The following is a 15,952-nucleotide window of genomic DNA, read 5'->3' as shown; positions in this document are numbered from 1 at the left end:
TAAATGGAAGCTCCGGGAGGCACATGTTAACAGAGTCCCACTTCACCTTCCTTAGAGCAGCCAGGAGGCATCAGAGGGTGGAAAGAGAGAACCTTTGTCTCTCCCAGCTGACAGACGGAGGCGGGGTCTTCACATTTATCACATACCTACTAGCCAGAGCTCGATATAGGAGATGGGGCTGTCTCTGGACCCTACTGGTGGCTCCCAGGTAGGAATTCCAACACACTCCAAATAAAATATATTGAAGGAAGGGGAAGTCAATAGTAAAGAATAAAAGTTAGAACGTCAGAATTGTAGAAAATTGGTAAGGAAAGCTATCAGAAATCAATGACCAATTAATGAAAATAAGAAGGAAGTTTTTAAAAAGTATATTAAGTACAAAATTAATCCCTAACAATGGTAGTGGTAAATTACTAGATGGAAATGGCAAAATTATCAAAAATAATGCAGAATAAATAAAAGTGTTCAATAAATATTTCTCTCCTGGATTTGGAGAAAAACAGTCATAGTCATATTATAAAATGTTGACAACGACACTCTTTCCATTCCAGCAATAACTCACAAGGACATTAAACAGAAAATATTACAGTTAGACATGTTTAAATCAGCAGATTTAGATAACTTGTATCCAAGAGTTTGAAAGACCTGGTGGAGGAGTGTGGAGGACTGTTAATGTTGATTTTAATTAGGACTTGGAACACTGGAGAAATTCCAGAAGACTGGAATAAAGCTAATGCTGTGCCAATATTTAAAAAGCGTAAAAGAGATAAACCTGGCTAATTACAAGTGTTAGTCTGACATCGATACTGGGCAAGATAATGGAGCAGTGAATATGGATTTAATTAATAAAGAATTAAAGGCGGGTAATATAATTAGTAAGCCAATTAACAAAGGTTCAGAGACTATAGAGTATATCAAACTAACTGGATGAGATAAAAAGTTTCGTCAGAGCTAATAGTATTGATGTAATAACACATAGACTTCTGTAAGGCATATGACTTGGTTCGGCACAACATTTTGACTAGAAAACTAGAAAGATACAAAATAAACACAGCATATATTAAATAAATTAAAAACTGTGATTGTAAATGGGGAACCATGTTCGAGTTGATTTATTTCCAGGGGGTTCCCACAAGGATTGATTCTTGGCTCTGTGCTATTTAACATTCTTATCAATGACCTGGAAGAGAATATAAAATTATCACTGATAAAGTTTGCCGTTGCCACAAAGATTGGGGGTGGTGGTAACTAATGAAGTGTCAGTAGATTCAGGCTTCAGCACTGGGAGTCTGGGAAGTTTTCCCAGCCTTGGCTGGAGGGCAATTTCCTGTTCCACAAAGAGGGGAAGTTCCATTCCCAAATCCTGTGCCTTGAAATTAGGCCCTATCTGACACTACACCCCATATTTGGCATAGTGGTATGATTATAAAATGATTAGGACATAATTATGATGCATTTTGTGCAAGATGTGTCATGTACAGTATCATTGGAAAAGTTATAGTTTGCTGATTATAATCCTACCTGTGTGCATGGATCATGTTTGTATCCGAAGTTATGGATATTGACTATGTATCTGTATTTCAAATGTGCTTACTCTGGGTAACACCCATAACGAGCCTTTCAGGTACAACAGTGAAGAAGCCAGACAGTGCTAATGGCTCATCAACAAAGACAATGGACCGTGGAAGAGCTTAGCCTTCCTGTGAATGTTCCAGCCAGCTTAGGAGTCATGGCTACTATGACTCAGCATGGCATGCTAGGGCATGTGACCAGACCACATGACACTGAACTCCATTTTGTACCTCTATTTTTCCACAAATTGAACTGGCAACTGAGTTTGGAACAAAGGGTTCCTGCCATGTGGAAAAGCTACATAAGGTGGGGTGTGACATCATCTCTTGGCCTCATTCCCCAGACAAAAGAACTCCTGGAAGCATCTGAGGAACAAAGACTGAACTGGGGGAAGTGTTGGCCCCAGGGTAAAGGGATTTCTAGCTTGTATATGGAAATTTGGTGGACTGCTTCTATCATCAGTCAGGTTGAGAAACTGCTAATTCAAATTCTATCCATCTAGTATATTAGGCTTGGTCTGAGTTTTTGGTTATTTGCTAAATAATCTGCTTTGATCTGTTTGCTACCACTTATCGCTGGGAAATTGGCTGTTGTCTTCTATCTGTCCTTGAGTGGCTTAGGTAAAGCACTCAGGTAGCTTAGTTGAGTGTATGGCACCACCTGCTCTCGTGTTGGCTGATAACAGGGCCTGGAGAGGCTGGCTGAATATCCAGCAAAGGAGTGAGAGAAGGGCCAGCCAAGCTTGAGGGTTAGAGGGCACAGCAGTTCACAGAAGTCCTCCAGACTGCACCCCCAGGTGACAACCCATCACACCCTAGATTACACAAGTCTCAGCAGGTTTGTCACATCCTGTCCCCTTCCTTTCCGCACCCTAGAGATTTCCTGCCTCCCACCACCTCGAGCAGCTCCCACCCTCCTATGCATTTACTGCTCCTCTCCCTCCAAGCAGAACCCACCACCAGCTCCCTGATAATCCCTTACCTGAGCCAGCTCCATTGCAGCCATTTCCTTCCCCCTGGGAGAATGGGATGATCTGGACTGAAACCTGGATGTTATTCTGTAGCCTGACAGGACGAGAAGGGCAATGTGAGAGAATTCAGATGGGGCTTTCGTCCATTCCACAAGCCAATTCCCCACAGGATTTTTCCCTGCTAATGGACATTCTAGGTTCTGCCACACTGTGAAGCACAGAGTGACCTTATTCCAATACAGGCCTAGCCCCCTCCCACCAGGGTATAACCATCTGACACATGGTGAAACCCTCGCAATAACAGATTCTCTCTGTTACACTTATCAAGTTTGCGGAGGATACCAAGCTTGTAGGAGCTGCAAGTGCTTTAGAGGATAGGATTAAAATTCAAAATGATCTGGACAAACTGGAGAAATGGTCTGATGTAAATAGGATGAAATTCAATAAGGACGAATGCAAAGTATTCCACTTAGGAAGGAACAAGCAGTTGCACAGATAGAAAATGGGAAACAACTACCTTGAAAGGAGTACTGTGGAAAGGGATCTGGGCGTCACAGTGGATAACAAGCTATACATAAGTTAACAGTATAACACTGTTGCAAAATAAAATAAAATAAAATATCATTCTGGGATGTATTGGGGGAGTATTGTAAACAAGACAGAAGAAGTAATAATTAAGCAAAAGGCTTAAATTGCAGCAAGGACGGTTTAGGTTGGACATTAGGAAAAACTTTCTATCACAGTGATAAAGCACTGGAATAAATTGCCTAGGGAGGTTGTGGAATCTCCATCATTGTCAGGGATGGTCTAGATAATATTTAGTCCTGCCTTGAGTGCAGGGGACCGGACTAGATGACCTCTCGAGGTCCCTTCCAGTTCTATGATTCTATAAACCAAAGGCCACAGAAGAATCAAAGGAGGCACTTTGGGGGATTCTCCCTGTCATTGTCCCCAAGGCAGCTGTCTCAGGTTTACAAAATTGTTTGATGCTCCAGCCTTTATACAGTCTCTTTTGGGAGTGCCCCCTTTCATGGGCTGGGCCTAGTTTTAGCTTTTGGGAAGTGTGACCCCGGGAGCTCTGAAACTGGGCCTCCTTGCCTCAGGACACCTTGTTTCTTTCTGTGGCTCCCCAGTGAGTCCAAATGAGTAGATACTCCTTATAGAGACTGTGAACATAAGAACGGCCCACTGCATCAGACCAATGGTCCATCTAGTTCAGTGGCCAATGCCAGGTGATTCAGAGGGAATGAACAGAACAGGTAATCATCAAGTGATCCATCCCCTGTCACCCATTCCCAGCTTCTGGCAAACAGAGGCTAAAGACACCATTCATGCCCATCCTGTCTGTGACACTGACTCTTGCAAAAGCCCCCATGTCTTCATTGAACAGGTACAAACACATAGCTGGAATCAGTCTGATTCACCTGTGTTAGTATTGTTAAAACAGGTATTAGAATGATAAGAATGTGTTTAGTGTTTAGACTTTATTGAATGCTTTATTGAGTTGCTGCCTGGGTTAACATCTGACTAGTTGCATTGTGAGCCTCTGTGGTTATGTAAATAACCAGATAAGAAACTTTACCTAGGTGAAGTGCTCATTGGCAACAGAATACATTATATCCTGCCTGGCAGGAAAGGTCCATCAACACCAGGTAGACTATTATGGGACGTTCAAGAAGACAAAAGACTGTTGTTGTGCTCTTCACTTCAGATTAGCTGAGTTTGCAGCTCAGAGCACATGGCAGGAAGGGGATAAAAAAACCCCATACAGAAGGAACTGCTTATCTGTAGCCTGCTTAGACTCTGGGGGGGCAAAGTTTCTAGGCATAAGCAAGAGATCCCCAGCTGCTTAGCCAGGGTTAGTCCTAAAGAATATGTAGGGCTTGCTTATTATAGAAGCTTCTATTACCTTTTGAAATTTAAGACTAACTCGTCTGCATCTATATGATTACCTGCTTTAACTTTGTAAACAACTCTCATTTCCTTTTAAATAAACCTTAATACAGGTTATTACAGGACTGGCTAGAAGTGTTGTCTTTGTTGTGAGATCTAAGATTCAATTAACCTAAGAAAGTGACTGGTCCTTTGGGACTGGCAGTAACCTGAATATTGCTGTGATTCGTGGTGTAAGACAGTGGTTCTCAACCATGGGTCTAGGGCCCCCTGGGGGCAATGAGCAGGTTTCAGAGGGGCTGCCAAGCAAAGCCAGCATTAGATACACTGAGGCAAGAAAGTTGAAGTCCCAGCGCATGGGGCTGAACCAAAGCTTAACAATGTAGCTTTGTGGGGGGCCCTGTGGCATGGAGCACCAGGCCGTTGCCCTGATTGCTACCCCATAACGCGAGCCCTGGCTTTTATATTCAGAAAACCAGTTATTGTGGCCCATGTGGGCCATTGAGTTTTTATAGCATGTTGGGGGGGCCTCAGAAAGAAAAAGGTTGAGAACCCCTGGAGTAAGGGACCATCTGTCACAAAGGTGAGCTCACCTGTGTAGTGGGATGTGTGGGATGACCCAAAGGGACGGTCTGTGATTCCATGTTAATGCTGTTACAGTGCCTGAAGCGTTTACACGGGATACTTGGTTGGTGAAATCTACATATAGACCTCACAACCAATTTGGGGTTTGTTTCCTGCTTCTTTCCAGTTCGCTTGAGGCTGGTGCTCATGCCATAGAGTCACTGAAGACAGCGTTACAGAGACTTACGGGCACAACGCCACCAGCAGCAATTGGCAGCAATGCAGAGCAGGCTTTACAGTGACACAGTGTGGGCCAAATGGTCTACGGACTCAGTCAAATCCCAGTTCTCCTCCAGTGCATATCAGCATCCCGGCAACCTTCAAAGAGGGTCAAGGCTGCCAATCCTTCAGTGATGATGAATCTCCAGCATAGCATTACTTGTGCCCCATGACCCACCTTGTCTCATGAGACAGAGGTGAGTGACAGAGGGTGTATAACAGATCCTGGGAGGTAGAGAAAGGGATAACAAAACACACCTTCTGGGGGTCACCCCTCATGAAGTGAAGGTGACAGGCATTGTGGTGGCAGTAAAGGGGGAGAGGAGGGAGTGGGAGCAGGAGTGAGCAGCACCCTCAAAGGCAATGCTGCCAGTGGGTTGCCCCACCCCATCAAGTATGGGGCTGATAGGGAGCCATTCCCTGGGCCTGGGTGCCTGTGAAGGGCTATATAAACCCCATGCTGGCACAGAAGGGGTTAAACTGCTGCTTTAGTCTGAACTGGCCTGGTCCCTCCACACCTGCAAACCATGCCAGGCCTGGAGCAGGAGTTAACAGGAGAGACCTACTCTACTCAGAAGGGGGCAACCCTGGGAAGGGAACAGTCTGTGGAGCATCTCCAGCCCTAAAGAGAGGGCTGGCAGCATTTGGGGCTCTGGCCATCACTGAGGGAGGCCCAGCAGTTGAGCACCAGTTTCATGGGCTGAATGGCCTCTCACTGGGGGCTGCCAGAAGCCTGGTACATGGAGTAGATATGAGGTGGCCTGGGGAGCAGGAAGCAGGGAAGCATCCCAGACAGCACACCTAGAAGGAAAATGGAGAGGGGACGAGGGGCACTGCAGTGAATTCAGCACCTGTCCTGAAGGCCATTGGCAGAAAGTTGTCCTCTCCCTGGCCTACAGGAGTTAGACAGTGACACAGAGATCCCTTGGCAAAGGGTTACTTGGTCTTTGTTGGCAGCTCTCACTTGAGACCTGACAAACCCCTCACACCACACACATTTCTTGGAGGATGATCATGTGAGGTGTCTACAGAAATCTCATAACTGGTCAAGACTCAGTGACTGAGAGATCAATGTATGGGTCATATGTAAGGAACAAAGCATTTATATTGAAAATCTACTTTATGGACTTCATAGAATCATAGATTATAGGACTGGAAGGGACCTCGAGAGGTCATCGAGTCCAGTCCCCTGCCCGCATGGCAGGACCAAATACTGTCTAGACCATCCCTGATAGACATTTATCTAACCTACTCTTAAATATCTCCAGAGACGGAGATTCCACAACCTCCCTAGGCAATTTGTTCCAGTGTTTAACCACCCTGACAGTTAGGAACTTTTTCCTAATGTCCAACCTAGACCTCCCTTGCTGCAGTTTAAACCCATTGTTTCTGGTTCTATCCTTAGAGGCTAAGGTGAACAAGTTCTCTCCCTCCTCCTCATGACACCCTTTTAGATACCTGAAAACTGCTATCATGTCCCCTCTCAGTCTTCTCTTCTCCAAACTAAACAAACCCAGTTCTTTCAGCCTTCCTTCATAGGTCATGTTCTCAAGACCTTTAATCATTCTTGTTGCTCTTCTTTGGACCCTTTCCAATTTCTCCACATCTTTTTTAAAATGCGGCGCCCAGAACTGGACACAATACTCCAGCTGAGGCCTAACCAGAGCAGAGTAGAGCAGAAGAATGACTTCTCGTGTCTTGCTCACAACACACCTGTTAATGCATCCCAGAATCATGTTTGCTTTTTTTGCAACAGCATCACACTGTTGACTCATATTTAGCTTGTGGTCCACTATAACCCCTAGATCCCTTTCTGCCGTACTCCTTCCTAGACAGTCTTTTCCCATTCTGTATGTGTGAAATTGATTTTTCCTTCCTAAGTGGAGCACTTTGCATTTGTCTTTGTTAAACTTCATCCTGTTTAACTCAGACCATTTCTCCAATTTGTCCAGATCATTTTGAATTATGACCCTGTCCTCCAAAGTAGTTGCAATCCCTCCCAGTTTGGTATCATCCGCAAACTTAATAAGCGTACTTTCTATGCCAATATCTAAGTCGTTGATGAAGATATTGAACAGAGCCGGTCCCAAAACAGACCCCTGCGGAACCCCACTCGTTACGCCTTTCCAGCAGGATTGGGAACCATTAATAACAACTCTCTGAGTACGGTTATCCAGCCAGTTATGCACCCACCTTATAGTAGCCCCATCTAATTTGTATTTGCCTAGTTTATCGATAAGAATATCATGCGAGACCGTATCAAATGCCTTACTAAAGTCTAGGTATACCACATCCACCGCTTCACCCTTATCCACAAGGCTCGTTATTCTATCAAAGAAAGCTATCAGATTGGTTTGACATGATTTGTTCTTCACAAATCCATGCTGGCTGTTCCCTATCACCTTACCACCTTCCAAGTGTTTGCAGAGGATTTCCTTAATTACTTGCTCCATTATCTTCCCTGGCACAGAAGTTAAACTAACTGGTCTGTAGTTACCTGGGTTGTTTTTATTTCCCTTTTTATAGATGGGCACTATATTTGCCCTTTTCCAGTCTTCTGGAATCTCTCCCGTCTCCCATGACTTTCCCATGACTTGGAATAGAAAAATCAATCACCAAGAGGTAACGGGCCCCAGGACTGGCCCATCCACCCAAGATGGAGTCATCACTTCTAACTCTTCAGCTGGCAAGGTAACGCAAGGCTCAAGCGAGCAGCCTTACTCCCTCCCAAACTATCAATGGAAAACCATCAGGGCACCACCAAACAAGTGAAACTGGGGTGTGGGGGGGAGCTGAAGGTAACACAAATTTAATCACCCTTAATCCAAAATAGGAATAGTTTAAAGGCACATGTCACCCGTGTATGGTGTGGAGGGGCAGGCAAGAGTGTATAGAGGAGGGGGCTTGTTTGGAGGAGGGCAGAATGGGCAGAGCAAGAGCATGGCTGGACCAGGGGCAGGAGGCCCAGCTGTAAGTAGCAGTGAGGGGCCTATCTCAGGCTACATCACCAAGGTGGCATGTGCTATCTCGTATGCTGCTGCTGCCTGTAATAGGTGTGTGCAGCAGCCAAGGACAGCAGACAGCTACAGGCTCCTACAGTGCTAAGAGAGGGGTGGATGTGATGGACAAGAAGGGGAGGCTGAACAGGAAATGGTGGCAGGAAGAGGAGGTGGAGAAAGAGAGGGAGATAAACACCAATCTTTTCTCATGTACTTAGTTACTGTAACCACCATGTGATTAAACTGTGAAGCTCTTGTGGCACAGACCATGTCAGAGATTTCTCTCACTGGCTCTGTTACCAACTGCCCATGACAAACATTTGAAAGAAGGGGAGGCCGAGCTGGAAATAGTGGCAGGAGGAGGAGGAGGTGGAGAAGGAAAGAGACATTTGAAAGCATGACTATTATTCCCATTCCACTGTAACAAAAAGTACAGGAGAGGGGAGCACCACTTCACAATCACCCAGCAACTACGTGGAGAGAGCACTGGATGGGTGGACTATTCCTGGCTCTGCCACGGACCTGCTGGGTGACCTTGGGTAAATCATTGCATTTCTCTGTGCCTCTGATTGCAAACTTGTGTGAGACCCACAACTGCCTATAGGGCTGCTAACTCCTCCCTCCAACATTGCTCTGTGCAAAAAGCTAGGGAATTCACTTCTAAAAAATTCACTTACAAAAAATGATAATTCAGGATTTAAGGTTGCCTGGAGCTGTGTCGTGCCACTCCAGAAGAGATCAGGAAATCTCAAACTTGTAATAATCAGGAAATGCAGAGATATGGTACACACCAAAGTAATTCTAATTCTGACCCACGTGAGCAATGACCCTTTCTTTATTCCTACAACACACCTATGTGCACCCAGTCATTTGAGATACTGCCTATCACTGAAGTACTAAAGAAAATGTCAACCAGGGCACACAATAAAGCATTTTATCTTTGCTAAGACAGAATTTGGTTTTAAGAGAGCTGCGCTGTACAGGAGCTACTGACACCTGTTCTACACTCAGACACTGAGCCTGCTCCCCAGAAACAGCTGCACACTTGGTCAATTGAACTCCTCTTCACCCCTTTTTAGAACTCTTTCATCCTTACTCACAGAAGTTCCAGCTAACATTCTACATTCACTTACCCATCGTTAAGCAAACAGTCTGCTCTCAGATCCCATCTCACTGCTGACCATTCCCATGGCAAACAGTCCCCTGTTTCCTCCTGACAACATGCACAGCTCAGTGCAGAAACGATACAGACTAGAAGCTCAAGGTACACATGCACCTCTCTCCTTTCATTGCACACATGGGGGACTCAGATCCAGGTCTTCTCATATCACAATTACACCTCCACCAAGTCTCTACCTTTCGGTGCAGCTACACCTAACACAGTGAGTGCAGCTGGAGTGCTGGCCGAAAACGCCCAGTGGCTGTTGCCAGCTCCAGGGGGCAGAGTTAAGGTTGCATGTACGTTAGCTCTCTATTTCCTAGTTTTTGGAGGTTTGAATTTTGCTGAACTTGACACTCTGGCAGGGTCCAACATACTGCTGGGCAACCTTACCTCTGCATTAATGAAGGTGTCAGGGACTAGATGAATGCTCAGTAAATATGCAGAAAGTGATGGCTCCCCATCCCTACCTGACATTCACACAGGCAGCAAAGCCCTGGGAAAGGCAACTTTCAGAAGCAAAGAGAAGGGGATAGAGCTTAGAATTTCTCTGCCAGTCAAGAAGGGGTAGCAGCGAGGGAAGACTGGCAATGGATAGTTGGAGGAGTAAAGAGGTTTGGGGGTATGGTGGGGGACAGAAGCAGCTGGGACTGGGCAGAATTAAGGTCCCTAAAGGATACAGGCAATCGCCATAGGGCTACATATAAGGCATTTTACTATATAAAGTTCCAGATTAGATTATACCAATTTGTAAACACACATGAGATCTTTCCCTCATGGTATCAACTTCACTGGGTTCTTTCTTTTATTGGTAATTGCCAGAAGTTAATAGATCAATAACATTCTATCAGTTATAAAGTAGCCATTTAAGATTTCTGGGGAGTGTCTATTATTTTGCACAAGGGACCAGGTCCTTGGAGAGACAGAACCTTGGTTTCATTTTAATGTGTGCATGCTCAGCAGCTTCCGGAATTTGGTTCAAAATATTTACATGTTTCCCTGGCCTGTTCTTAAAAGTGCTGCTATAGAAAGTGGGGAGGGGCAGAAACTCACTGTAGGATCAGTACCTGAGCCCCATAGATATTTATAGCTCATCGGGGATTGGTGGGTGTCTGGGGATTTAATAATAAACACACAAATATAATCGTTCTTAATGAATTTTCATCTTCTAATTCCCATAACCCACTAATTATCCCTGGCTGCCCACAGGAGTCTGGGGAGGGAGTACTAGTAAACTCCTGTGGCCAGTATGGAACTGAAGGCACAAGGATCTTTCAGTGACCGGCTCAAAGTCACCCACTTCACTGGATAAGTCCCTAGCTCTTCCGCTCTGCAGAGGGGTGTGGAGGTGAATTCCATCCTCCATTCCGGGGCATGGATACTCCCCTCCCCCTGCGCACACACACACAATCCTCACCCCGATCTCAGACACTACCCCAACTGTCCCCTGCAGTGATAGACCCACTTGATGCCACCAGAGCCATCTGCCATGGACCTACAGGGAAGAATTAAGGTTGGGTGCCTTAGCTGTGAATTTCCATCCTCTAGCATATTGCGATTACTGTTAAGTGGGTTTGGCAAAATTAAGTTTGTCTATTTCTTTTTTAAATTTAAATAGATGATATTGATATTTATTTTAAAGCCCTTCTTTTAATGTTTACTATTTCAATGTTCAGAGCTGTGGGAAATTATGGGGGTGGTCAGATAACAATTATTTAATTACAGTAAATGTTGAGATTCAAAAAGCCAAATCTTTATAACTGTTCAAACACAAATTGTCAATGTCACATGCAAAATATAGTGTAAATATCCGTAAATCAAATTCATCTTTCTCCAGAAGCATTTCTCTATATTACCTATATAAATATTTTTTCATCTGTGTGTGTACAGTGAAATCAACAATTACTGCAATTTATTTTAATAAAAATCCAATCCTTTCAAGTGTACTTTTAAGTAATGAAGTACTTTAATTCTTTCACTTCCTAGACTGTAATACTTGCTACACCCTCCCTGTGATGGCCCTATAGAGTGTGGGGAGCAAACTCCCTCTCAGCCTCTCCTCTCTCCCACCTCCCAGAGTCAGACTCTGATAAATCGTTCCCTGAAATCTAAATAGCTCCAGTATGTGAGACCGTGATTAATGCAGGTTCCTTAGTGGCTGCAGCGGCAACCCCTGCCTGCACGAGGAGGATGAAGAACTGCAGTAGAAACGGGTTAGGCTGGGAGAGGGCACAGCTGATGTGGGACTGGGAACTGAGTTGACCAAGAGTCCAGAACTCATGCGGGGTTGGGACAAGAAGTCAACAGGAATCGGTAGAGGCGCTTCTGTGTATTTTCCCCCTGTTTACCATTCTGCCATGTATTTAATTTGGAAACTTTTCATTCACATTTAAACACATTGGAGCTAAGCTGTGTTGAGGTATTTCCACTTACAGTGTTACAGTTTTAATTAGATGCTTAATCAGATGCTTATACAACACAAAACAGTCAATAATTGCTGTGCTTTCATTAATTAACTTGACTGTGTGCTGTGCATCGCTTTTAAAAAAAAAAAGATGATGTAAGCGAGTGTCAAAATTTCAGGCATTAAGAAATGGAAATTAGGTGTCAGTTCCTTTCTCATGCGTTTATCTTGTAATTTTAATTTCAGTTTTGAATCAGTATTAATACCGAGTTGCTTTAATAGCATTAGGGTCTATATTTGTATCATTGTTTGCAAGATTTCACTGGATATTGTTAATCTTTTCTTTTGTGAGTACTAAATATAATGCAGCGCACTACTCCTGAAAGACTGCAAGCCCTGGCCGGTGACATGCTCCCTAGAGAGGAAACACCTGATGAGCCCTTTTGCCCTAAAAAGTGCTTTTGGATCTTCGACAATGCTTTATCCGCCCCACCAGAAAATGCTATAGGTAACCAGGTAATTACAGCATAACTTCACTAGGTATAGTTCTACCAGTTATGTGCCAAAATTCAAATGGTTCTGCTTGTTTTATCTTTCATTCAGCTTTGCAATTATTAGATCCCATTTAAAAATTAGAACTGAAATAACCAAAGCAAGTTAAGAAGAGAGTGACATAGGGCACAGGTGGGGGTAAAACAATAAAGGGAAAGAACTGACTAAGCAAAAAGGAACATCCCAAACTATCAGAGCCCCAGACCCCCGTCCAACTGAATCCACCCCAGCCAGGCATATCAAGCTGGGCCCCTGAAAGATCATCAATCCCGTCTGGCAGTGAATGCTGCATGTTCCAGACGGAGCTATGGGGTGTGTGTCTGCTCTGCAGACATGCTGCTTTGGTACGGAATGCACCACGGCCACAGGGCGCAGAGATATGGACTCCTACAAACCAAAATCCCAGATAAACCTCCAATATCCCATCCTCTCCCCCACCTCCACATGGCCATTCTCAGCCTATTGCTAACAGTTCCTTCCAGCCTTCAGCACTATAAATAAATAAAACATGGTGTTACAAAAGGTAGCTCATGCCAGAGAAACCTGATCTCCTTCTGTGAGAAGGTAACTAATTTTTTGGACAAAGGAAATGCAGTAGCTCTAATCTATCTGGATGTCAGTAAGTTCCACATGGGAAACTATTCGTTAAACTGGAGAAGATAGGGATTAATATGGGAACTGAAAGGATGATAAGGAATTGGTTACAGGGGAGACTACAAGGGGTCATACTGAACGGTGAGTTGTCAGGCTAGAAGGAGCTTACTAGTGGAGTTCCTCTGAGATCAGTTTTGCGAATAATCTTATTCAGCATTTTTATTAGAGACCTTGGCACAAAAAGTGGGAGTGTGACACAAAGCTGGGAGGGATTGCCAATAAGGAGGAGGACAGGAATATCATACAAGAAGATCTGAATGACCTTTAAAGCTGGAGTAATAGAAATGGAATGAAAATTAATAGTGCAAGAATTTTTGCAGTAAGCAATAAGTTAGTACTGTTATACAAGATGCCAATGAGACCTCATCTGAAATACTGTGGGCAATTCTGGTCTTCCATATTTAAGAAGAATGAATTCGAAGTGGAACAGGTGCAGAGAAGGGCTACAAGGATGATCCAAGGAATGGAAAATATGCCTTATGAGAGGAGACTCCAAGAGCTTGGCTTGTTTAGCCTAACCAAAAGAAGGCTGAGGGGAGATATGATTAGTCTCTATAAATACATTAGAAGGATAAATACCAGGGAAGGAGAGGAGTTATTTAGGTTAAGCACCAATGTTGGCACTAGAACAAGTGAATATTGGCCATCAGTAAGTTTTGGCTTGAAATTAGGCGAAGGTTTCTAACCATCAGAGTGAAGTTTTGGAACAGCCTCCCAAGGGCAGCAGTGGGGGCAAAAAACCTAACTGGCTTCAAGACTGAGCTTGATACTTTTATGGAGGGATTGGTATGATGGGACTGCCTACAATGGTATGTAGTCCATCTGCGATTGCAAGCAACAAATATCTCCAAAGGCCGGTGATGGGACACTAGATGGGGAGGGCTCTGAGTTACTACAGAGAATTTTTTCCCAGGTTTCTGGCTCCTGGGTTTTGCCCAGATGCTCAGGGTCTATTGCATTGCCATATTTGGGGATGGGAAGGAAGTTTGCCCAGACTCAGATTGGCAGAGACCCTGGGTTGGGTTTTTTTGTTTGCCTTCCTCTGCAGCATGGGGCATGGCATGGGTCATTTGCAGTTTTAAACTAGTGTAAATAGTGGATTTTTTTTTGTAATTTGAAGTCAAGTTACAAAATAATGATTTGAGGACTTGATTAACTCAGCCAGAGGTTAGGGGTCTATTACAGGACTGGGTGAGTGAGGTTCTGTGGCCTGCAACGTGCAGGAGGTCAGACTAGATTATCATGATGATCCCTTCTGGCCTTGAAGTCTGAGAGTCTATAAACTGTGCCTTGCGTTGCACAGACACTGATGGAGATCAGGGCCCCATCGTGCTGCGCATGGCAGAGAACCTGACTGAGATCAGCACCCCATTGTGCTGGGCACTGCACAGACAGAGAGGGACAGTCCTTGCCCCAAAGAGATCAAAATCGAAGTAGACAATGGGTAGGAGGAAAACAGAGTGGGGCTGCGACTTCCCCAAGGTCACCAAGCAGGTCAGTGACAGAGCCAGGAACAGACCCTGGTAACTCCAGAGCCCCGTCACCCGCAGTTTGGAAAGGTCCCCAGACCCCATTGTATTAGGCTGCAGGAAGAGGTGGTTTGTCCATGGATGCACAGGCTGTCTTGGCAGGGCAGCTCAGCTGCAGTCCCTGCACACAGCTGGGGGTGTGTGTCCTGGGTCAGGAGAAGCCAGTGTCCAGTCCTGTGGGGCTGTGCTCCTGGCTCATACCTCCAGCACTCACTGGTGCCCCTCCATTACCAGCTGCACTGTTCAGCCAGCCCCAGGCCTCGGGGAGGTCACTGCCCCCCCACCCCCCGCCAGCCTTCAAACTGGGACATGGTGCACCAGTGCCAATCAGAGTGCACCAGTGTAAATTCTGTCTATACTAAGGGTTTGCACCAATGCCTAAAACACCAGTGTGGCAGAGACTTTCAGTACCGGAAACAGCAGTACGGTGGCACTAGAACTGGGATCTATTTCTAGCTCTGTCACGGACAGCCTGGGTAACGTTGGACACGTCAATGTTTCTCCTCCCAACTTTAGTTTCTTTACCCAGCTGACCACTCACTGGGGTCTCTTCTTTCTCCACAGCTGGTCACCACTAATATCTGTGTGGGTGTCACCAGAGCTAAGGTAGTTCAGCTCTGGAATAGTCTTACAAGGGTGGCTGTGGAATCCCTTTCCCTGGAAGTTTTTAAGAGCAGGTAGGACAAACCAGGGCCGCCCAGAGGGGGGGCAATTGGGGCAATTTGCCCCAGGCCCTGGGTCCTGCAGTGGCCCCCACAAGAGTTTTCGGCGGGTCTTTGGTGGCAGGTCCTTCAGTGCCGCCGAACACACCCGGAGCGAGTGAAGGACCTGCTGCTGAAGACCCGGAGCTTCTTCCCCTCCGGGTCTTCGTCAACGAGGGCTCCTTCCACTCCGGGCCTTCAGCGGCAATTCGGTGGCAGGTCCTTCACTCGCTCCGGGACCCGCCACCTAAGTGCCCCGAAGACCCGGAGTGGAAGGACCCCCGCCGCCGAAGACTCCAGGTCCCCTGAATCCTCTGGGCAGCCCTGGGACAAACCTCTGTCAGAGAAAATCTACATATACTTGGTCCTGCCTTGGCAGAGAGAGCTTGACTTGATGACATCTTGAGGTCCTGTTCAGCCCTACATTTCTATGATGCTTTGTAATATATACGTATAAAAACACAACATACAGAAGAAACCCGACCATAACATAATGTCAGGCAATTCTAAAAAACAACAAAAAACTACACTCCACAGCATAAAATTACACAATACAAAGGAGAAGAATGCAATGCAATGCAAACTAACACACCCTAAAAGAAAAGCACACAATGGAAAAGAGCTCTACTCAAATCAACACAATACAGACAAGAAACAAGCTGAGGCAAAACAATGC

At 45.2% G+C, this 15,952-nt stretch overlaps 1 protein-coding gene across 2 annotated transcripts in view; it reads right to left on the bottom strand.

The window, feature by feature from the left end:
• Positions 1-15,952, bottom strand: part of LOC101943180 (zinc finger protein 135-like) — a 34,026-nt gene that overhangs the window by 9,218 nt on the left and 8,856 nt on the right. For both annotated transcript variants that reach the window (XM_065569739.1, XM_065569738.1), the window contains exon 2: positions 2,554-2,636. In XM_065569739.1, the coding sequence (XP_065425811.1) occupies positions 2,554-2,636 (83 nt within the window). The remainder of the gene's footprint in view (positions 1-2,553; positions 2,637-15,952) is intronic.

The sequence above is a fragment of the Chrysemys picta genome, chromosome 16 (assembly GCF_011386835.1).
Source record: "Chrysemys picta bellii isolate R12L10 chromosome 16, ASM1138683v2, whole genome shotgun sequence".
Classification (NCBI taxonomy): domain Eukaryota; kingdom Metazoa; phylum Chordata; order Testudines; family Emydidae; genus Chrysemys; species Chrysemys picta.
The sequence above is the reverse complement of the archived record's forward strand: the minus strand, read 5'-3'. Positions and strand labels throughout refer to the sequence as shown.